General features: G+C 41.9%; 1 protein-coding gene across 3 annotated transcripts in view; it reads left to right on the top strand.

Moving 5' to 3' along the window:
• The window catches only part of LYST (lysosomal trafficking regulator), a 4,348,576-nt gene that overhangs the window by 1,043,154 nt on the left and 3,280,852 nt on the right, over positions 1 to 24,570 (top strand). For all 3 annotated transcript variants that reach the window (XM_086927077.1, XM_086927076.1, XM_086927078.1), the window contains one exon: positions 11,221 to 11,394. In XM_086927077.1, coding sequence (XP_086783203.1) covers positions 11,221 to 11,394 — 174 coding nt within the window. The remainder of the gene's footprint in view (positions 1 to 11,220; positions 11,395 to 24,570) is intronic.

The following is a 24,570-nucleotide window of genomic DNA, read 5'->3' as shown; positions in this document are numbered from 1 at the left end:
ATCACACACATGTATCCACCTGTTCAGTTTGTGATGCCTCAGTGGGACTTGAACCTGGTTCTAACCTTCTTGATGTGTGCTCCCTTTGAGCCACTTCATTCCTGTCCTCTCCGTCTCCTGACTTTAAAGACGGCCTTCCTGGTTGCCATCACCTCTGCCAGGAGGGTGAGTGAGCTCCAGGCTCTTTCTGTCAAACCTCCTTTCATGTCCATTCATCCAGATAAGGTGGTTCAGAGAACTAGACCTTCTTTCCTGCCCAAAGTTGTCTCTGCTTTTCACATCGGGCAGTCCATCACCCTCCCTTCCTTCTTCCCGCCTCCGCATCCTTCAAAGGATCAAGAGCGGCTCCATCGTCTGGACCCAAAACGTGCGCTTTCATTTTATATGGATCGCACACGCCAGTTCCGGGTGGATGACCAACTGTTTGTTGGCTACGTGTGTGCGAAGAAGGGACGGGCGGTACATAAACGGACCATCTCTCGGTGGGTCGTTCTGTGCATCAAAGCGTGCTATTCTTAGGCTCGGAAGGAGCCTCCTGTTGGGCTGAGGGCCCATTCCACTCGGGCAACTGCGGCTACTACTGCCCTGGGTCGGGGAGTCCCCTTGCAGGACATTTGCCAGGCGGCTACGTGGGCCTCGCTGCACACCTTTGCGAGGCACTACTGCCTGGACAGTCAAGTCCGAAGGGATGGCTTCTGTTGCCGTTCTGTCCTCCAGGACTTTCTGGTGTAGGTTTGTATTGGTTCGCAGACCCACCACCGGGGTTGGTATTACTGGGGTATCTATTCTAAGGTAAGGAATCTAATACTAACCTGTTTCTTTCAGATGAACAAGTTACTTACCTTCGGTAACGATATATCTGTAAGAAACAGTAGTTAGTATTAGATTCCTTACCGACCCACCCATCCTCGCCGTTCTGCGAACTGATACCTAGGGTTAAGGACATTCCTTTCAGGGCCCTAGTTTCAAATGGCACCAGTGTTGGTTCTCACATGGCTCTGCGTGTTCTGGCGCGGAAAAGCTGTGTGCAAAGAACTGACGTCAGCGCGCGGAGGCGGCGTCTACATACTCCAGCGACGTCATCACGGCGCACGACGCCAACGACGGACGCGGAGCCGCAGGAGACGCCTGCAGACGACGCCTACCGACGCGCAGGGGTACTGCTACGCAAAAGTTTCCGGATCCAGACTGACGCCTGGGGATATTCTAAGGTAAGGAATCTAATACTAACTACTGTTTCTTACAGATATATCGTTAACTAAGGTAAGTAACTTGTTTAATAGGTACCTGTGTTGAAGCATGTTCCCTGCTCTCTGTGCCATGGTGCGCCCAGTCTGGCACAAAGTATAAAATAATGTGAAGAGCATGCACGCGCGCGCGTGTGTGTGTGTGTGTGTACGTGTAATTCTCAGAGGCACGCAGCTGTCTTAACTGATGTGGTTCATGCTCAGAAGGTTAAGCAAAATGAAGTCTTTGCCTAGTGAGGCGCAGCACCTCTGCACTGTAGAGCCAGATGTTGATTTGTTTTTTTTGTTTCACACACCGTGTAGTGTAGAGCTGTCTGTTTTTGCCTCTGTTGTCATCAGAACTTTTGTATTCCTCACACAGGAGCCCCTTTGCTGCCCTTTTGGAGTGCAAACTCTCAACTGGCTTTTTGCCTATGTGAGGCTCTCACAGATGTCTGGTGCAGGCGCTCACACGTGCCCCAAGCAGACAGAGCTGGGAATTGTACCGCTCTGCGCCTACCCCAACTGAGCTCCACATGTCTGTAAATCATTTTAAAAATGCCCGGCCAAGTGTTAGCAGGGAACATACTATATGTGACCACTCAGTCTACCTCGCAAGCGGCGCTGCCTCCTTCAGTTGGGCAGGGTGCTTTCCTTTCCCCAAAAATATGCACAACAATCGAGAAAAGGTAGGGTCGAGATGATGTCTGCTTTCAGGTGAAGTTGCTGTCCGCTTTCAGTATTTTGAGGTGCTTTCATCTGCGCCAGTCGGGGTGTTTGCTCTTTGACCTAATATATTTAAAGTGCACTTTCTGTTATAGCTGGTGAGATTCCTTGCATTTTGTTAAGCTATCAGTATAGTAAATAACAATGCCTTGTATTTGTTTTAAAACCCAAAACATAAATAGAAGGCATTGTCATTTACAATGCCAATAGCTCAAAATCGTGTGAATGCAAGACTTATTGCATTGCAAATGCTTGTTTCTTTTGAGGTACGTCTTCCGCATTGGAGTAATTCAGCTGGCAATGACAGAATTCCTGATAAATGGCGTCTTACACCACCTGTAATAACTAGGGCTTGGTTATTAACCCGAAGAAGCAAAGTCCCATGAACATGCTGAATGTGGGTTTAATAATGTTATATAAAATCGCCAAGTCCCCTTATTGACGTTAAAGGTTGAATAAGTGGAAATAATGCCTTGACTCAATTAGTGATGGCAGTGATTACTTTTTTATTCTGCTGTTAGTGGTTTAAATTTACTCCCATCAATGAATGCCTGTCCCTGTATCTGCATTAGCTTTTATCACTTGCCACCAACATGTACAGTCCAGTCATTTCAAGCCAGAATCCTGAGGTTGGAGCGTACTACCTCATGCACCATTGAGGGATAGATAGTCCTGTGCAGGTAGGACGTCTCTTGATACAGGGGACACCTTGCATTATTTTAAAAGTACAGATTTCGTGAGACTCAAAGGAAGGATTAAAGTAAGAGAGAGTGGTGACGCTTGTGGACGATTTGTTTATTTTTAGGTTTCGCCTGGCGAACACTTCTCACCCCTCACCTTCGCAGTAGAGCCGCTACACCAGTGTGACCCAGTGACGTGTTTGTACCGAGAAGGTTTTGGTGCTCTTTGATCTGCCGTGGTGATGTCACACTGCTTCATGCTGGTCATTGCGTTACTTGAGTGGGAACGGTGCTATTACGTACGTGGACGCACCCTATTGTACTTATTTTATTCCCACTCGAGGTCCTCACAGTAAGGCTGTTCAATAGAGTGTATGTAGTGTGAGGAGATGGCTCTTCCATCGACCTGTATTAATGTGGGTGGGTCCTCACACCTCATTCTCAAAATTATAAAATAAATTTACACAAGTGTAATCAAATGTCTGCGTGCAGTGCTGTGGGAGAAGGTACCTATCCCCCGGGGAAGATGCTTATGTAAGAGTCCAGAGAAAACCCGAGACTGAAGCAATGCACAGCTTGACAGGCACTAAGGCCTATTTTTTGTAAACAAAAGTATTATTCCCACAATTGATCAGAAAAAGTTTCTTTTTACTCAGAAGTGTTTCAAAAATTATATCCAATTAAAGACGATGTAATATTCAAGTCAATTCAAATGTTGGTACATATCAAAAAACTCATCAATGTCTTTGTTTTTGAAAAATACATTTAACTTTTTAGTATATTAAACATTCATCCACAACCCAATGCATTTCGGGTTCATTCAGAACCCTTAATGAGGGGAAATCATATATATAAACATCCACATATTTTAAGGTTTAAAATCCTCGGAGCCAGTCACAAAGCGAATCTACAACAAAAAAGAATGTAATAACTTCAGTTACAATTCAGGTAAATTATAAAGGTCATAATGATAATGAACATGAGCATAGTATACAGTGATATTCAGTTGTACTAAATGCTGCTGTGGGTTTTCCATACCGCAAAACGACAGAGATACCAAAAAGAAAGTGAATAGAAATGCCTAAGTCAAATGTGCCTCCACCGTGAAAACAAAGGAAACGAAAACAGACAGAATGCCCTCGAATACTGAAGTGAATAAGTCCCCAAAAGTGAGTGTCTAAATCTACTTGGTGCCACGCAGGTGTAGTCTATATAATCTAAATAAATGCAAGCGAAATACCTTATGACGTCCTAGAAAGACCTACGGTCTGTTGCTTGAAATTCAATTTATTGCACTTCTTCCTGTTGAAATTAACGAAGTACTGTTGTATGACCGTCCTTATCGAATCAATGAAAGTAGCACTGTTAAACGGCTGTAATAACGGAATCAATACTCACACCACTGCCTCAGTTTAGATCCAAGGTGAAGTCAGAAAACTCGATACACGTAATCACCCCCTTCGTTTGTCATAGGAATATCTGAAACCAACATGATACCCATAGGTGAATATAGTGGTGTATCATGAATCCTGAAGCGTTTCTAAGTAAAAAGTAGAAGTCCCCCTACCTTTTTGTGTAAAAGTATGCTGCTCGAAAAAGTCTAACTGCTCCTCGTCTGTACTCGAAGCGAGTAGCCGGTTTCAAAACATAATCTAGCCAGGGAGACGGCGCACCGCCCTGTTCTACACCAACAACATCAACAAAGGACTCAAACCTAACCAATCCAAGATAGCGCTTCCCCTCAGCCCGTGAAGGCGATAAATGTCGGGGTATTGTAGGAAAAGAGTCGAAAGGCGAAAAATAAAAACAATAAATGAAAATAAATGTGAGTGTAAGATTAATAAGGAAATAAAAAATAAAAATAAAAAATAAAAAGTGCAAAATAGAATGAAGTGGAATGTCGTTATGAAATATGTAAAATGCCCCTCACATTCTCGAATCACTGAAGGTAACACTTATAGAAAACACAAAAGTTTATAGTGGTCATTGAGACCCCCTGGGATTACGGTCCCTAACTTAAGGATCCACTGTGTCTCTTTACGTGACAGTTTACACACAAAGAACAGGAACCTCCATGGGTTTTCCGGGGGCACCTGCGTATGCAAATACGTTTATGGCATACTTTGAAGAGAAACACATACTCCACCATCCCGAGTGGCAACAAAATGCCATTATGTTCATTCGATATATCGACGACATTTTGGTGATTTGGAAGGGCCCACGCTCGACACTGGAAAAATATCTAGAAGAATTGAATTCCTTCAACAGTCGTATACAGTTTACGCATGATATCAATGAAAACAAGATACATTTTCTGGACATTGAAATTTTGAAAACTGAAACAGGATTGGTGACTAGAGTTTACAAAAAACCCACCGATGTGAATAGTGCACTCCACTTCTCAAGTGCCCATCCCTTATCTCTGAAAAAACATTTACCTGTTTCGCAGCTTATGAGAATCAAAAGAATAACATCACTGAAGGTGGACTGTGAACAATTGATGAATGATCAGGTGAAGAGGTATAGATCCAGAGGTTACCCAGACTCCACTTTGAGTGAAGCAAGAAGGACAGTGTCTAATAAAAAAAGAGAAGATCTCTTACAAAAACAAAACAAACCTAGTGCGAAAAAGGAGGTGTTTGTTTTGAAATACTCTACCCAAGCTCCAAAAATTAAAAGGATCATCTGTAAGAGATGGGAACTAATTGAAAATGAACCAGATTTTCACGGAATCATCACGGGAATACCCCTATTCGCCCACACTCTGGCTCAGAATCTTCGAGAACTGTGGAAAACACTGAGGAAAGACACATTGAGAGAATGGAAGGGGATGAGGAAGTGCCACAATTGTGGCCAATGTGGGAATGTAATCACTGGGAAGGAATTTCGACATCCCCCAAACTGGCAAAACAATTTCTTTAAGACATACCTCTGACTGCACCACTGAGAATGTTATATATGCAATCAAGTGCCCTTGTGGACTGACTTACGTGGGCAGGACGAGTAGAAAAATAAAAACACGGATAGTGGAGCACAAGAGCCGTATACGCAACAAAAACATGAATTCTGCACTTGCAGCGCATTGGATTAATGCATGACATACCATTCCGCAGCTGAGATTCACCATTCTTGAGTGCATTACACCACACACAGGCATTGACATCAACACTACACTGTCACGTAAAGAGACACAGTGGATCCTTAAGTTAGGGACCGTAATCCCAGGGGGTCTCAATGACCACTATGAACTTTTGTGTGTTCTATAAGTGTTACGTTCAGTGATTCGAGAATGTGAGGGCTATTTTACATATTTCATAACGACATTCCACTTCATTCTATTTTGCACTTTTTATTTTTTATTTTTATTTTTTATTTCCTTATTAATCTTACACTCACATTTATTTTCATTTATTATTTTTATTTTTCGCCTTTCAACTCTTTTTCCTACAATACCCCGACATTTATCGCCTTCACGGGTTGAGGGGAAGCGCCATCTTGGATTGGTGAGGTTTTAGTCCTTTGTTGATGTTGTTGGTTTAGAACAGGGCGGTGCGCCATCTCCCTGGCTAGATTATGTTTTGAAACCGACTACTCGCTTCGAATACAGACGAGGAGCAGTTAGACTTTTTCGAGCAGCATACTTCTACACAAAAAGGTAGGGGGACTTCTACTTTTTACTTAGAATCGCTTCAGGATTCATGATACACCACTATATTCACCTATGGGTATCATGTTGGTTTCAGATATTCCTATGACAAACGAAGGGGGTGATTACGTGTATCGAGTTTTCTGACTTCACCTTGGATCTAAACTGAGGCAGTGGTGTGAGCATTGATTCCGTTATTACAGCCGTTTAACAGTGCTACTTTCATTGATTCGATAAGGACGGTCATACAACAGTACTTCGTTAATTTCAACAGGAAGAAGTGCTGTAAATTGAATTTCAAGCAACAGACCTTAGGTCTTTCTAGGACGTCATAAGGTATTTCGCTTGCATTTATTTAGATTATATAGACTACACCTGCGTGGCACCAAGTAGATTTAGACACTCACTTTTGGGGACTTATTCACTTCAGTATTCGAGGGCATTCTGTCTGTTTTCGTTTCCTTTGTTTTCACGGTGGAGGCACATTTGACTTAGGCATTTCTATTCACTTTCTTTTTGGTATCTGTCGTTGGAAAACCCACAGCAGTATTTAGTACAACTGAATATCACTGTATACTATGCTCATGTTCATTATCATTGACCTTTATAATTTACCTGAATTGTAACTGAAGTTATTATAATCTTTTTTGTTGTAGATACGCTTTCTGACTGGCTCCGATGAGTTTAAACCTTACAAAATGTGGATGTTTATATATATGATTTCCCCTGATGAAGGGTTCTGAATGAACCCGAAATGCATTGGGTTGTGGATGAATGTTTCATATACTAAAAAGTGAAATGTATTTTTCAAAAACAGAGACGTTGATGAGTTTTTTGATATGTACCAACATTTGAATTGACCTGAATATTACATTGTCTTTAATTGGATATAATTTTTGAAACACTTCTGAGTAAAAAGAAACTTTTTCTGATCAATTGTGGGAATAATACTTTTGTTTACAAAAACAGGCCTTAGTGCCTGTCAAACTGTGCATTGCTTCAGTCTCGGGTTTTCTCTAGACTCTTACATAAGCATCTTCCATCGACCTCCCATCACTTCAGGTGGGCACTCATTGTAAGAGCAGCCTCATTTTACAGTTGGTTGGCGCTTTACTTCTTTTGCGTGTCATATTTTATGTGTTGTCTCTTTTTTGCATGTCTTGTTCTTTTTGTTGAAATTATTTTGCCTTTTATTCTATCTTATTTTATATGCAGTTGGCGTGTACTCTTTATATTGCTTTTTTCGTGTCTGTTGTTTGTCTTGTTTCCAGCATGTTTTTAATATTACTGCTTTTACAGTTGTTTGTTTTGCTTTACATGTTGGTGTTTCTTGTACTGGTTGTTGCTGTGTCTTGACGTTCTCTTTGTTGTGTGTGTTTTGGCTTTGCACCCTCCCCAATGGTGCTGTTCTCTTTGCTTTCTGTTTAGGGTTTATCTGTATTACAGAGCTGGCAAGTTGTTTCCTTCCTGCAGACACACCTCACCTGCTAATAATGGGTCAGGACTAAAAGTGAAATGATAGGTCTGCAGTTTTTGTGCCACATTTCCTGCTATTCCGTTTCCCACCCATGTTTTAAAGAGTTTTATTGCTGTGCCTATGAGTTGTGCCTCTCTGCTATTTCTAGGATTCTGTTTGTTGGAGACTAGTCACTTGTAGAGCGTGGGAGTTCTATGGCTTCATTCACAAACCATATCTCACACCTAAGTTTAACATGTGTGGGCTCAAACACTATTTGCGAGGGTACATTCTGAGTGCTGACTCATAGGAACAGTATTTGCTGGATTTAGCTCCAGAAAGTGCATTTGTGAATGAACAGGTAAACACTGATTATCTCACACATTTTTGGATATTGTCTGAGGGGTGGGTGCTTTAAAAAGGGCCTACTCCACACGTCTTAACTAACCCTAACCCCACAGCGTTTGAGACACACTCACCCTGTCAGTTAGGCTAGTGCAGGTTCCTGGGTACCAATGCTCATAGAAGGTATTCTGGGAGTTGTTTTCGTTTGAGTGGCAGGCCGGATACCAATCGTTTGTTCAGAATAGCCAAGCACTGGAAACATGGCTGTGCTTGCTTCCCTGCCCCCTGGCTGTGCTTGCTTCCCTGCCCCCCTGGCTGTGCTTGCTTCCCTGCCCCCTGGCTGTGCTTGCTTCTCTGCCCCCTGGCTGTGCTTGCTTCTCTGCCCCCTGGCTGTGCTTGCTTCCCTGCCCCCTGGCTGTGCTTGCTCCCCTGCCACCTGGCTGTGCTTGCTCCCCTGCCACCTCGCTGTGCTTGCTTCCCTGCCCCCTTGCTGTGCTTGCTTCCCTGCCCCCTTGCTGTGCTTGCTTCCCTGCCCCCTTGCTATGCTTGCTTTCCTGTCCCCTGGCTGTGCTTGCTTCCCTGCCCCCTGGCTGTGCTTGCTTCCCTGCCCCCTGGCTGTGCTTGCTCCCCTGCCCCCTGGCTGTGCTTGCTCCCCTGCCCCTTGGCTGTGCTTGCTCCCCTGCCCCCTGGCTGTGCTTGCTCCCCTGCCACCTGGCTGTGCTTGCTCCCCTGCCACCTGGCTGTGCTTGCTCCCCTGCCACCTGGCTGTGCTTGCTCCCCTGCCACCTCGCTGTGCTTGCTTCCCTGCCCCCTCGCTGTGCTTGCTCCCCTGAGTGTGTGTGTGTGGCTTTGGGTGGGTGTGTGTGGCTCTGGGTGGGTGGGTGTGTGTGGCTCTGGGTGGGTGTGTGGCTGTGTGTGTGTGTGTGGCTGTGTGTCTGTGTGTGGCTCTCTCTGTGTGTGGCTCTCTCTGTGTGTGGCTCTCTCTGTATGTGGGTCTGTGTGTGTGTGTGGGTCTGTGTGTGTGGGGGGGGGGGGTCTGTGTGTTTTTGTGTGGCATTTGCCAGAGATTAAACTATTGGCATTGTAAATGACAATGCCATTTATTTATCTGTTTTCAAAACCAACACATAAATACAAATTTTGTCATTTACAATGCCAATAGCTCAAACTTTTCAAAAGGCGAAACCATTGCATTGTAAATGCTTGTTCCGTTTGTTAGCATGAGCAGGTTGCAGACTACCCTCTGCTTTGCACACGTTACTTTACAGACACATTTTGCTTCGTGCCACACTGTACTTTCACACAGAACACGCTGTTGTTTTTGAATTCTGTTCTTTCCTGGGATTTAGTCTGAACATGTAAACAAGGTCGATCAACAATGCCCCTTGTTGTTCTAGCCTGGCCAGGCCCTAGCACCTAGACAAAACATGCAAATGCAGGTGTTGTTTGGGAACATGTACGTTTGTCATATAGGTATGCACAGATAGGTAACACACACTTGGAGAGGGACCTTTCCAGGGAAAAGATTGTGACAGCACCTGAGATGTAAAACTTTCATCAGTGTATACTAAGGTATGGGGTCTGCTGCGAACACCTAGAGATCTCCTGATATATAAAGATTTTGTCTTCCTAAATAATCTGTGAATCTTTGCAGACCAGCAACTTTCTCACAATCTACAAACTATGGAGTTCTAAAATTTCCTGAAACTCAAACCTTAACTAAATTGATTTAAAAAACACATATCATACCTCAGAAATACGCTAATGAAGCTTACCTAACAAAACATTCAACTGCAAAAGTCTGCAGAATCCTAAATTGCAATAACTGCAATAAAAAATCATTTCCAGTATCCAAAGGAAATGAATTGATTCCTGTTGCACCTTAAACATGCAAATCTCCACAGGAAAAGCATGGTCTGATTATATGGAGGCTCTCCACCAAAGTTCAAATATCACATGCACTAATCAATGTAAACTATTGACATTACACAGATCATTTCTGGGCAGCTGTGATTATCCAAAATAGGCCTGCTAGAGTCAGACAAATGCTGTAACTGTACTAAATCAACACCCGCCATTGAGCACATGCAATTCTATTATTCTGTGTGTCTGTATAATGATTAAACTTTCTGTGCAGAAATAGAAAATATCATTAATTACATCGTCCCCACAAAAATCTCTCTAAACCACATCATGGTAACTCTAGGTTCATGGATCATAACACCTTCACCAGACACTAAAGAACAGGATATCCTTATTTTTAGATCTACTAACAATAATAGGAATCGAGCTAGGAAACGTTACAATAATATCTCCTATCACATATGGTGGACATAGATATGTTTTCGCAGAAGTTCAGACAACACTGTGTAAAATAAACATTTTACTTCAAATCCTCATGCAAATTATGGAGCAAATCGCATTTATACATGCAGAATTGTAAACTAGCTTAAGACAGAAACCACCCCAGCTCTCACTATGCCTTTTGCGTTTTCATACAAATACAACTAGACAATTCGCTTAAGCAGACAGCGCCTGTGCACACCCACTGTCACTGAACCAGACACACTCAAGCCAAGCTATATACAACCAGCATAGTCACATGTTCATTCCCCCAACCTCCATACCTCCTCCTATTCCAACTCACTCTCTTTACTTTCCTCCTCCATTTTATTCCTCCTCCAATGTATTCCTTCTGCTCATAACAACCAGCAATGCATGAACTAGATTAATATCTACGAATTATACTAATGTACCACCAAACTGCACAATGTATGGATTACATCATATCAGCTAAAAAAGGGATAATTAGGGATTAAAATGAATAGATAAAAATCCAGGCAGACCAAGAGGTGGAAATGGAGCACACTCAAAGGCTGTAGAGGATCAGGGGATCGAGAGGCCTTGGAAATGTGTAAAATGCCCTTTATTTCGAACGGAAAGACTAAAGTTGTCACAATGTCTAGGATAAAAAAAAGTTAATATGCTCAGGTGAAAGTAAAGAGAGGTTTAAATAGTTGTTTCACAAGTTTAGTGCCTCTGAAACCTCTTACTGAATATTTTGTAACTATGTACAATATGTAAACATCTGCAAGATAAGTTGAAGATGAATGTTCCTTATTTTGTTTCATTATTTTGTAGAATGTGCATTGATTCCAACGATGATGTAAATGTTTGCTTGCTGGCACAGGCTACATCACCAGGAGATCTGTTTCTCCCAGACAAGTGGCAGCTTTTGACATTTACATATGTTCACAATCTGGAAGGCAAGAAGAACATGCATGGCAAACTTTCATTATGGGTCTCTGGTGAAAGGTACAGTGCAGTTTGGAAATTGTTTTCTTTTAAATATTGTAGATGTACATGTTTCACCCAGTTAGTGTGTTTTCTCTGGTGATTAAGTGCAACTATGCTAATTATCTTTTATTTCATGTACATGTTCCATTGTCAGTCTTACAGTATTTTACTAAAAAATATTAACCAGTTCCCTTCTAATTCACTGACCACATATGAATGTATGCCGCTGCCCTTTGGATTTGTTCTCACTGCGCACAGTAGCAAAAACTATAATAGAACACCAATTCTGTCAGACTTTGAAACTGTTTAAGACAAGTTATTTTCTTGATAACTGAAGAGAACATGTAGTTACCATTAACCCTGGGCGTAGTTCACGTAGTAGCGCTACGCTTAGCTATGCGAAGTGCGCTTCGCTGTACGCGAACTGCGTCGTGCACTGTGCAAAATGGTGTTCGCACTGATTGCACAGTGCCGGATGCTTGTCTGCACTGTGCAATCAGTGCAAATCGCATCTTGCACAGTGCAAGCGGTTGTTTTCTGCCGCTCGAGTAGATTTCTTCTCAAATGGCAGCTTTCTCAACACGGAATGGTAGTTTCTCGTTGTGAGCATACGCGACTACTCTCAATGAGAAACCTGACCCCCCCCCGCATTGAGAATCTTGCCACGAGGTTTATTTTCCATGCTCGCGATCGGCAACTTGTTGTTGCTGATCGCGAACAAGGAAAAAGTCTCGCCGGGATGTCATTTTGCTCGCTCACGGTCGCCAACTTGATGTTGAGGACCGCGAGCAAGCAAAAAATGACTGCTACGCTATGCGTGTTTGCACTGTGCTACATGGAATTTGTGAGTGTGCAAAGTAGCGTAAACTACGGGAGCGTAGCGTAGTGCTTAGCCCAAGCTTGGTTACCATCCTTCCACCAATTGCCTACGCATTATTCTACCTCTATTCACGTGTACGTTAAATGGGCAGATGCCTATTGTCCTGCGCAAACTAGCTTTCCTAACACCATTGTTATAAAGTATCCAAGTTAAATATTGCTCAGGAAAGTCCTACTCTCCTATAATCACATCACTGTGTTGGTATAGCCAAGGCCCTGAGTCTCCCACTGCAGGCTTGTAACAAAGCAGAGGTCGAGCAGTTATTTCCCAGTAACACCGCCAGTCCGCTGAAAACAGATAAAGTAAACGATACAGCTCTGGCGCAAACTTGATAACCACTCTTGAATTACATTTCCTGAGATTCAGGAAACATCTGAAGACCAAATTTTTCAGGAAAGCAATCAGTCAGATTTCAGATTGTGAACTAACTCTCATTTCCCTCAAAATGAACTCTCGGAAGTTCTCAGCTGCCTATATACATCTCTGCATCTCTCTTTTAGGTGGACTTAACAGGTTTTGGTTCTGAGTATTTCTCCACTGCAACGTTCTGTTAAGTCACTAGGTGATGTTTGTTCTGATCATCTCATCTGTATGGATTTCCCTACATGTGACTTACTAGAGTAATTGTCAGCAACTTCTTTGCATCTCTTATACCTCTTCAACTCTCTTCGGAGATCGCACAAGCAGTGTGGGTTCTATGTATAACTTATTTTGAGAAGACAATTCTTTTGTTATTTGTCATTAACTACATGTGGATGTTCACTTGCAAGGGTTTAAACTCCAGGTTATTTGCTACTCGTGGGTGATCAGATTCTTTGACATATGCCTGGAACACATGACAAGGTAACCTCTGACTAATAACAATATGTTCTTGTCTGATAGTGATCTCTGAAAGGAGCTCAGAAGGACCTGGCCAACCACTCACAATTTAAATTAACTCTGAAACCATCATGCCGTTAAACAACTTGTTGGAAAATCAATGCACAGCAAAGGTAGCTTTCGCTACATCCTTATTGCAAAACCCTGCTGTACGACAATTCGTGACTAATAACTGTTCATTTATCTGATCACCATGTTATCCAATTTAAGCTCTTAAATATGCAGCCTAAACGTATTGCCCAACTATTGAGAAAGCCATCTTGGGCCACGCCCTTACAGACCCTGAAGTTGGATGATCTCCAAGAGATGATTGGATTGAAATATAAACGTGCTTCCTCCAAACCTAATCTAGATGTCTCTTTATCAAATCTCCCTATTCCTACTGCAGTATAATGAAATTAAGCCAATCTGGCACTCTGTGAATACTTATTGAAAAAAGATCCCTTCATGACCTTTAAAGTTTTTAAAGGAAATGAAGGATAACTCCTTCAGCTTTCAAAAGCTACAAATTAAAATGGAATAGAATGGCTTATTAGAGAATGGTAGTCGAAGCAAAGGCAAACGTTTTTAGTCAGTGTATCAGCATCACTATTACAAAGAGAACAAACACAATTTATCTTACTTTAAAGAAGCTTATAGATCTTTCTAAGAAAGACATTGACGTGCACAAACCCTCCATTTCTGAGGCAGACTAAGTACCTCCAATCTGAGCTTAAAACAATCAGTTTTACACTTTGTGGTGTGTTCCAGGAAGACATGTGGCATCCTGGATCTCAAAAACTCCTTAACCACCTCATTCACAAATTGAGCACCATTATCAAATGCTAAAAACTGAGGAACAACTTCATGAAGAAACACATCTTTTAGAAATGTGTGCACCACTTTAGCATCAAAATCGCTGAAACAAATTTAACTTCTGGCCATTTACAATAAAAATCACCCAGAACTAAGGCAAAATGTGACTGACCAGGATATGCATTGAAGGTTCCAACTACATCAATATCAATCTTCTCCCATGCCTTGGACGGACTTTGATTATGCTGTAAAGGGGGTAATCATCACAATAAGATTCTTTTCAGCATAGGCACAAATCATACACTAACACACAACTTCTCTCTCCATAGATGGCCACCAGAAAGTTTGTCTAATACGACGTTTGGTGAAAGTACTTCATAAATATGCGTCATGTGCAACCTCATTTATCCTATGCCTTATTCCAGCAGGAGGGTCTAACTTCTCATCATGCACCAGTAAACCATCTTCCACTGATAATACAGTATTGATTTTCCAATACGGTTGACATGAACTCAATAAAAAAATTTTGCCGGCCACCTACTCGTCACACACTCCATTACTTGCTGGAACTTTTCTTCAGTAAGAATATCTGATCTCAGCTCAGTCTCTGAAATTGCACACATTGTTTCCAAATCAAGCGAGGGAATCAAACAACTTTCTTCACAAGTCTCATCAACATCCTCAACAGGCCCATCTAGTGATGCAAATCTAGACAAGAAATCATGTAGTTCTAACTTACTTAGCAACTAATGTAGATTATATCAAAATGATACTGAAGCAACTGCATTGCAAATCTGGTTATACGTGGAATCTGTTTATGAGAAGAAACACACCTAGGCAATTGTATCCTCTTGTCTACACTATGATAAATGGGAGAATTAACACATCAAAAAATCTGTCATTATTATCAGGATTTTTAATAGTTCTTACAAAACACTTTTTGTTGTACATACATCATTTAAAAAATTGTATCAACATACAATATGAAACAAATCAAACATAATATTATAAGAAACAGTTCAATAAAAAAAAATCACAAGCATAAATAAAATGTGAAACAAAAACGGGAAAATGTGGCACAATAATAGTCAACGCGCGTTTCGGCGAACCAGCGCCTTCTTCAGGAATAGCCACTAATTACCTGAGGAAAAAAGTATATGGTGAGATACCTTTATTAAAATAATATTACATTCAATGTATCACAAAATAACATTAATATTATCTATTAAAGAAAGCATATTCTATTAAATCAATTGTTACAACATATCGACAAAACTCATATTTTGACAGACCTACAAGATAGTCTCCCAACAATGGACAAGAAAGACTTATAAACAAATCAAGTCTATATATATGGTTTACCATAGTGCTCATCTAGATCTGTAACCAATTTTGCTTACATAGGCACAGGACCAGGTTGCTACCATTTTTATTTTTAGCCTGAATAGTGTCCCTATTTGAAGTATAGGGGCAAATCACAGTTTGACAGGATACTTACTTAAAAGACATTCACGGTAATTCAACAAAAAAACGATAAAGATTTGCAGGTCAATTTATCTAAAATATAAAAGAAAAGAAAAAATCCAATATAAACCAATAATGAAAACAAACGATATATTCGGTAACCATCAAAGGATTAAGATATTTACTTACTGGAATTTTAAGATTTACTTTTGTTCTAATTTCAATATTCCGTTATGAATTGCTGTCTAATTCGTGATGTCGAATATGGCAGGGATAGCTCAGAAGGGGAGTTATTATTCACGTTCTCCTTATCTGATAAAAAGGATTAGATATAATTCAGAAATTCATTTTAATAATTTTTGTTCGTCATGAATAATTATTGCTTGTCACAGGTAATACTAAAGTATGTAATTAGATACTTCTAAACGAAAATTCAAAGGTTAAATTTGAATACGCTCTAATTAATTGTTTCAAATCAAATATCCACATCATAAGTGTACTTTATTATAAATCAGCAGTAATGTCACAGACTTGACAAGTGCAAATTCATTGTGAGCACTTAAGGCTTGTAAAGTTCGATCAAAGAGACTAAACTGTTTAGGGTGCAACAATGAAAAACGAGAAACAAATGGATACTTCTTATTGAGTAAGTACCTTAAACGTTTCAATGTTGCAACAGAATCGTTCACAAGATCATGGAAATAAAGCATAAAAAGTGCCTTGTTCTAGACTCTCGCCAAATAGCCTGATGACCGAATCTGGAAAAATTATACAAAGAGAAAATAGCGTGTATAATTAGAGTTGCACTGTAAGGGGGCAATACAGTTGGACACCCAAATGTAGAAACTATAACTCACATTGATATAAGTGAGCACTAAAGACTTGTAAAATTCGATCAAGGAGACTAAGCTGTTTAGAGTGCAACAATGAAAAACGAGAAACAAATGGATACTTCTTATTGGATAAGTACCTTAAAAGTTTCAATGTTGCGACACAATCGTGCACAAGATCATGGAAATTAAGCATAAAAAATGCCTTGTTATAGATTCTCGCATAAATGGCCTGATAACAGAATCTAGAAAAATGATACAAAGAGAAAATAGCATGTGTAATTAGAGTTGCATCACGAGGGCTCAATACGTGGAATCTGATCATTAATTTTTTCTCCACTTAAAATGGTCACCAGAGGCTGGTGATCAATTTTAACAGTGAATTGTGTACTTCATACTTGCAGTTTACATTTTTGTACTGCCCACCAACAAGCCAGAAACTCTTTCTCACTAATGGAGAAGTAAGCCTCCGCATCTCTGAACACTCTGTAAGTATAACCTATTGTGTTCTCAACACTACCATCACACCGTGTGAGTTCAGCTCCAAGGCAATAATTGATTGCATCAACAGTAATGCAGCACGCCAATTTGGGGTAAAAGAAGGTGTACATCTTTGGAATTCGCGAACTGTTTTTAGATCCATTCAAAAGACATATTTCCAAACAAAAGGTGAATTTATTAAACACAAAATTAAGTGGATTATGCACAATCCGGAACAAAGCATGCATAGAATTAACACAATCCATGACTGATTTAGGACCAACCTTTTCACTTGATGCAATAGCAGCAATAATAGCCCTCAGTAAACCAGGTCTTGGTTCTGTCCCATCGCCCTAGACTACATGACCCATATACTCAACTTTGGATTTCAACGATTCACATTTCCCTATTTTTAGTACCACTTCCTTTTCCTGGATGATACAATGAGCACTTGATTCAGAATTACATCATGTTCCTCCTTTGAGACTGCAAATATCAATATTGTCTTTGAAAGCTGTTGCACCCTTCCTACCTTTAAACAATTCATACATAGTCCTTTAAACAAACGGCACCACAGAGGCCAATCCAAACAGCATTCTGCAATACTGAAACATATCAATATGTGAAACAAATGCAGTTTAGTGTCTGGACTCTGTTTTCAAAATCACCTGATCTACGAAACCGAAATCTAACTTCCTGGACCATTTTTCACCAGTAAATGAAGCCAATAAAACAGAAATGGTTTGAGGTAGATGAGAATGTATCCAAACATATTTGTTAAGGCTTCTAAGGTTAACACAAATCCTTAAGTCACTATTACGTTTGTGTGCCACAACCAGGGTGATAACCACAGTGAAGGTTCTATATGCTCAATGATGCCCTTATTACACAATCCAATTAACTCCCTCTCTAAATCTTCTGCAGTGGAGAATGGTACGCTGAAATGGTTCCTCCCTTGACTATAATTCTATGTTGAAACCCCATAATACCTAGATCTTCAGAAACAATGGAGGGAAATTTGTTGTTTACCTCCTTCATGAGCCTATCAGCAACAACAGTTACTTGGTCCTTAGTAACAGGTGTTCACACCATGTGGAAAAAACCGTGATGAGACCAACCTAGTATACATAGTCCCTTGAGTGCCACATATATCTTGGCAAAAATATTCCTACTGGTAAATACCATGATATCTTGAAAAAACCCAGACAACTTGATTTCCCTCCTCTCTTAAGACACAGTGACAGTCAGCGAGCTCGGGCACCCTACCAGGCTATAGCTCATCAAATAAGTTGTAGATCATGTTTTTTCTTGCCCCATAATCAGCAAAGAGTTTTAATGTCTTATCCTCAGCTCACACCTTAATTTAAGGTCAACCCAATCAGCAAGGTCACTAGTCACATCATCCTCCCTGATGACTAAGAGCATGTCCTTGAGATCCTCTTTTTTTAAAACAGTTATCAGATAACTCATCTGAACCATCCATAATCATGTTGATTACCTTATCAGTTTGTTTCTTCTGTCCCTGACAAACCTTAGCAAATGGCCAGTTTTATTACAATTTCCACAAGTCACATTCTTGGCAAAACACACTCATCCACCTTTGACATGAGCCGAATTATCACCTTAAACAAAAAATGGTTTGATTAAAGAAATTTCTGCTCGACTTGAAAACCTCATTAGAGTTTTTGTTATCCTTAGCACCCCTAACTTTGCTTGCCCGTACCTGCTCAACACTGGGTAAGTGTTTTTGAAAATAGGTCCACCTTCAAACCCAATGTAACGGTTTTTATCTCTTGGGTTTGAATCTGGATGCCCCAATGGCTCCTAGGTAAGTTTGAAATGCATCGTACCAATTTTTCCATTTTACGGGTTGTTTACCTGGAGATTCCAAGAATGTTGGAGGTGGGTTGACTCACTGTACTGTGAAGAAGGAAAAAACCCACCTTATGTAAACTTATATAACACTGGTGAGACTTAACTATCAAGCAGTAAACAGAAGTCAGTCACATATTTTCAAATGCAAAATTCAGTGCTGGATTTATTAAGTCGCTTGAGACATCAGAATGAAGCAAGTGAGTTTATTTGTCATTACAGAGCTCCATGGGAACAGAGGACAAACACACACAAGCTCCTCTTCCAGCACCAGTTAAACTGTCAAACTATAGCATCATGACATTCTCAACCCTGCACCATTACATTCTAACTAAAGGAATCTTGAGTACACTAGATTTCATTACCATAGCTAAACAGTAAGGCATAACACTTCTCCCATTCTCCAAATAATACCCACACCAATACAGATCACCTAGACACAAAAGCAGGGAAGACAAAGAGGACCATACAATGACACAAAACAAATAATAATAAAACTACTATCAATACTACCAGAAGACTTAAGTAATAAAAACTCAGGTTGTATTCAGGTAGGAAACCTGCTAGGTCTAACGATGCTTTTTGAACTTTTATGTAACAAAGGACTCTGGGAGTCTCGTTCCGAAACACCTTGAGCATCCCTTGGGTGTTCACCATCCTGATCACCACCTTGAGCATCCCTTGGGTGTTGACCTGCCTAATCACCGCCCCGTGTACCCCTAGGGTGTTTACCAGCCAAATCAAATCTGAGACCCTGATGGTTGTTGATTTTATCAGCAAGTGGCACATCCACTTTGAGAAAATCTCACACTCACTCCCCACCTTAACAACGTTTGCAAGATTCCACCAGGGCCCTCCATAGAGTTTAACAGCATTTCAACAGATATTTTCAACTCTCACTGGATCACTGAACTTACTTCTCCCTTTTTGAACATGAACAGTAGTTTTGATGCAAACTATGTCCCCTACCTTTACTCTGACAAGTTTAACACTATTTCCTGGTCATACCATCATTTCTGTTTCTCCTGAGCAAGTTCAACATTCTTCTTTACTAAGCACATCAACTGCTCCCATCTGACTCACTTTTGAGCCCTATAGCCATCCATGCAATTTGAAAACTTGTGTTGGCTTTTCTGCTCCTCAGTATTTCAAAGGGATAAACATTTGTAGATGATTGTGGGCTAGTTCTGTAAAAACTCTAAAATGCTACGCACAGACTTCACATCGTGATTGCGAACTTTTGCCCTTCTGATGCACTCACCAATCACCTGATTCATTCTCTCCATAATACCATTTGTTTATGGGTGATACAGTGAGCTTCTAAGGTGTCTAACAACACATGACTCAATAAAAACATGAAGTTATTTGCTAATAAATTGAGTGCCATTATCAGAAAGAGGAAATTCAGGAAAACCTGCCCTCAAGAAAATGTCTCAAAGAAATTCCACAACTGCACCTGTACTTGGCTCCTTAATCATCTTGAGTTCAAGCCATTTTGAACAGTAATCCACCGGGACCAGAACATATTTGGCACCACCCAACGGGAATTCATAAGGTCCATGATATCAGTCCCTAACTTAACCCACGTACCTGCTGGGCACTTAAGCGGCATGAGGGGAGGCTTTTGTCAGCTGATTTACACACATAACAATTTTCCACCACCTCATCAATTTCAATGTCCATTCTTGGCCGCCAAAAGGACTCACAAATTCAATGTGTAGCTAGAAACAAACCAAGGTGGCCCTCATGAACATTGTTTGTTAGTTTATAAAAGCTTTATTTCAACATCTAGTGTGAAAAGCAAAAATAAATTTATGAGAGAAATACAAAATAAGCATATCAAACAGCAGCATACTAAAAAAAATATATGCAAGTGATCCATCCGGGTACACTGCTGTGCCCTTGGTGTAAAGTGCAGTTACCGGGATCAGCAGAAGTTAATACACATCATATCAGTAAAAACATACATGAGATACAGTAAAAATAGAGAGGTAGGAACAGCATGGCAATTCTTCTTGGGTAGGCTCAGGTTGCAGCTCCCGGCAGACCTAGTAAGATGTTCCAACCCTCCTTAAGATAGCAGCACATAAGGTTAAAAATAAGAACAGAAAGTGCACATGCGTGGCATGTGGTTTTAAAAGTAAAATAAACCGCCTTTGACCCCTTCAGCGGTTATGTATCAATGTAGTTTTGCAGAGTGCTGTGCTATTCCTGCTAAGAACTTCCGTCTGATGAGCCACGCATGACTACAGAACTTTGCCACACAACACGCAAAGAAGGGTCAGACCTAAGGATGCGGAGCGGCAGCGTGATAGTCCTGTGTACCCAGTTGCCGGCACAATGGTTTTAGCCACTTGGCCCTCTGGATGTTATATGCCGTGCAAGAAAATAGAACATGAACAACACTTTATGTCTGGGCTCTGCAGCATGGGCAGTCCTTTGGTGTTTGATCACGTGAATGCCATTTTGCTGTTGTCTCGCAGACAGGAAGTGTGCCGAACCTGTAGTGGATGTATAACAGCCTGTCCTGTGGGGCCTAAAGAATATCTACGAAGGGCTCTAGGTGTCTAGTCTGTTTCTGTACATACAATTCTGCTGTTATTCTACCCAGATTCAGTTTGCAGGTTTCTTGGTGATCCACCCATTCCCAATAAAGACGTTTGAGCTCTTCTTTCCTTGGTAGTTCCTGCCTATCCCAATATGCTTGAATCCCCAGAGCTGCCATAATTTTCCTGACGTTGGAGATCCAGCCTATTTTACAGCCAGTGTCTATTCGTATCACCTCAGTGTGGGCTTCAGCATAGGGGAGGAGCTCAGGGGTCCACCTAAAGCGAGTCAAAAAGAGCAGCAGGCGCAACCTTGCTCTGTCACCAAATGATCGCCTGCCCATGTCAAGCATTAGAAGGGTGAGCGGGACATTTTGGGACAACATCACCAGGTCCCTGATAAACTTGTGCTAAGATCAGCATGTGCCTTATCAAAACCCCATAGCTCTGCTTCATAAAGTGCTGTACTAACCACATTAGCATACACCTGGAGGGCTGGGGCTACCAGTCTGCTGTGTGAGAAACAATGTTCCCTCCCACTACTTGTTTGTGCCCCGTCAACATCTTTGCTAAGTGCAGCTTCCATGACAGTTTGTCAGAGAGTCGGACACAAAGATAGTCTAAGCTGCCCACCCTTTCCAGAGGTATCCCACCTAGTAGAGGGTTGCTTTTGTAAGACCTATGGGGTTGAAGGCCATGAATTTGTTTTTTAGGGTGTTAATAACTGTGAGAAGTTGGCCTGGTATATGATGCTCACTAGTTCTAGTGATCACCTTGTACCATGCCAAGCAACCCTTATGATGATTGGTTGTAAGTCAACCTTATAGACCAGCTATCCTAGAGGTAGAGTGGACAAAGCAGTCTTAGGCTAAACTCTGTAAAGGCATGTGAAGCAAGCTGTTTTACCATATACAATCCCCTTGAATACCAAATGAAAGGACACCACACAGATATATATTGAAAATATATATATATTTATTTACTACAAGTATCCCCTATACTCTTTATGAGCACAGAAGCAAATGCGTTAAAACGAAACACTGTTTAAATATACAAAAGTTGCACAATATGGATAGGCCCTAGGGGCCACTCAAACCATATACTAAAATAGTGGTATAAGTATCACTAATCGAAAAGGAAGTAGGCCTAGGGCCTTGGGAATCGCTGGAGCTGTTCGGGACTAGCAGTGAGGAAGTCGGGAAAGGCCCGCGGGACTCGGGTGCAGCGCTTAAAGCACACGCATGCACCAATGCAAAGTCAATGGTGCGTAAAAAGTACAAAGTTACTGAAAAGGGAACCTTCCGGATGACCTAGAACCTAGCAACTTGGAACATAGACACTAGAGGTGTATTGCTACACAGGAGCACCGGAGTGCCAGGGTTACCTCACCCACAGGAAGCGGGTGCATATGTCTCAAAGTGTGTCGGGTTTCGTCTCGCTGGTCTATGGAGCCTGTAGATGAAGATGCTGCAGGCGGGTCGTCGAGGAGAGTTCCGGTGGATCCAAGGGTGGATCTGAAGAGGTGAAGACCTGAAAGCAGAGGGGACCATGTTCAAAGCCACTAGCCAGTGACTACCGTGGAACCAGGAGGGAACCAGGCGATGTCGGGTGCAAACAGGTGAAGAAGTGAAGATTGTCTCTGCAGCCACGTGGACACAAAGAGGTCGAGGACGTCCAGGAGTCGATCACGAGCTGTCCCACGAAGGCTCTAGCTGATGGCGGTGTCGGCTTCTTGATTGGAGCGAACAGGCCTTGGCTAATGCAAGCCACGCAGGAAACAATGATATTTGATATTTGATATTTGAGGGGGTATTTCTAATGCGCAGCGGTCGCTCCGAAGGGAGCATCATGGCGCTGAAAATCCTGAAGGCCTAGTCGTGTTAGCAGAAGGAAGGCTAGATGGCAGCTTTAGTCCAGTCGTCGGGGAGGTTTTCTAAAAGGTTTCTCAAGGGCCTGTTGTCTCAAGTGTTTGGGCATGCTGTTCCAGGCTTTGATGGCCAGGGAGTTTAAAGTTTTTCCACCTTTAGTCTTCAAGTTGTACCTGGCGGGAGACATGAGATTGTCTTGGGCAGAACGGAGGGAACGACTTGGTTTGTAGTGGGGGAAGCGTCTGGTTAGGTATTTTGGACCGGTATTGTTGAACGCCCGAAAGGCAATGGTAAGTATTTTGAAAAGGATTCTTTTATGGAGGGGGAGCCAGTGCAGGGATTTTAGTGCTGCAGAGACAGATGATTTACGGGGTAATTTTAGGACCAGTCGGGCAGCCGTGTGAAGGACGCTTTGAAGTTTGGTCTGTGTGGACTTTTTTGTCCCTGCCAGGAGGCTGTTACAGTAATCAAGGCGTGAGATTATGAGGGCTACTGTTACTGTTTTTCTGGCCTCAAGTGGGGAAAGTCGAAGAACTTTCTGAGTGATTTTATTATACCGAAGCATCTGCCGGCAACATTCCTGGCGTGCTGGTCGAATGATAGGTCCGAGTCGAATATTACACCGAGGTTTCTGGCTGTTACGGTCTGCGGAGGGGCAACAGAGTTGTCCGGCCACCAGAGGGCTGGGCAGAAGGAGGTGTTCTTTCCGATGGGGAGGATCTCTGTTTTGCTAGAGTTACATCTGAGATGGTTAGTGTCCATCCAGTGGAAGACCGCGGTTAAACAGTTTTTGAGATTGAGCTCAGCTTTGGTTGAGTTATCCTCAAGGGGTACAATCAACTGCGTATCATCGGCATACGAGGTTACAGGTATGCCGAATGATTCAATCAGGGAAAGGAGTGGGATGAGGTAAATATTAAAAAGAAGGGGACTCAGGATGGACCCTTGGGGTACTCCGGAGGAGACCTTTTTTTCCTTGGACTGAAAAGGGCCAAGAGCGACAGTTTGGAACCTGTAGCTGAGGAATGATTTTATCCATAATAGGGCTGTATCTGAAATCCCTATGTCCATCAATCTGTTGATCAGGATAGAGTGGGATAAGGTGTTGAACGCTGCTGTGAGGTCGAGAAGTATGAGAATAGCCTTCTTCCTCTGGTCTTGCAGCGTTTTCATAGTATCTGACAGTTCGATCAGAGCAGTCTCGGTTGAGTGTTTGGGACGGAAACCAGATTGTTGGGGGTGAAGTATGTTGTGGGCATCCAGGTAGATTTTGAGTTCTTTGTAGACCAACTGTTCTGTTATTTTTCCCAAAGCAGGGAGAAGGGTGATCGGGCGGAGATTGGTCAGGTCAACCGGGGATTTTTAGCTTTCTTCATGAGCGGTTTGACTATACCCTTTTTCCATATGCGAGGGACAGATCCGGTGCTGAGTGACGAGTTGACTATGTCATTAATGATAGGGTTAACAACGTCAATGAGTTGGTGGAGGATCTTGGGAGGGCATGGGTCAGAGGGGGAACCGGACTTACAAGATAGGATGACTTCTCTGGTTTGAGCCAGAGTGACAGGGGTGAAATGTTT

The sequence above is a fragment of the Lissotriton vulgaris genome, chromosome 6, assembly GCF_964263255.1.
Source record: "Lissotriton vulgaris chromosome 6, aLisVul1.2, whole genome shotgun sequence".
Taxonomy (NCBI): Eukaryota; Metazoa; Chordata; class Amphibia; order Caudata; family Salamandridae; genus Lissotriton; species Lissotriton vulgaris.
Note: the sequence above shows the minus strand (reverse complement) of the source record. Positions and strands in the feature narration are given on the sequence as shown.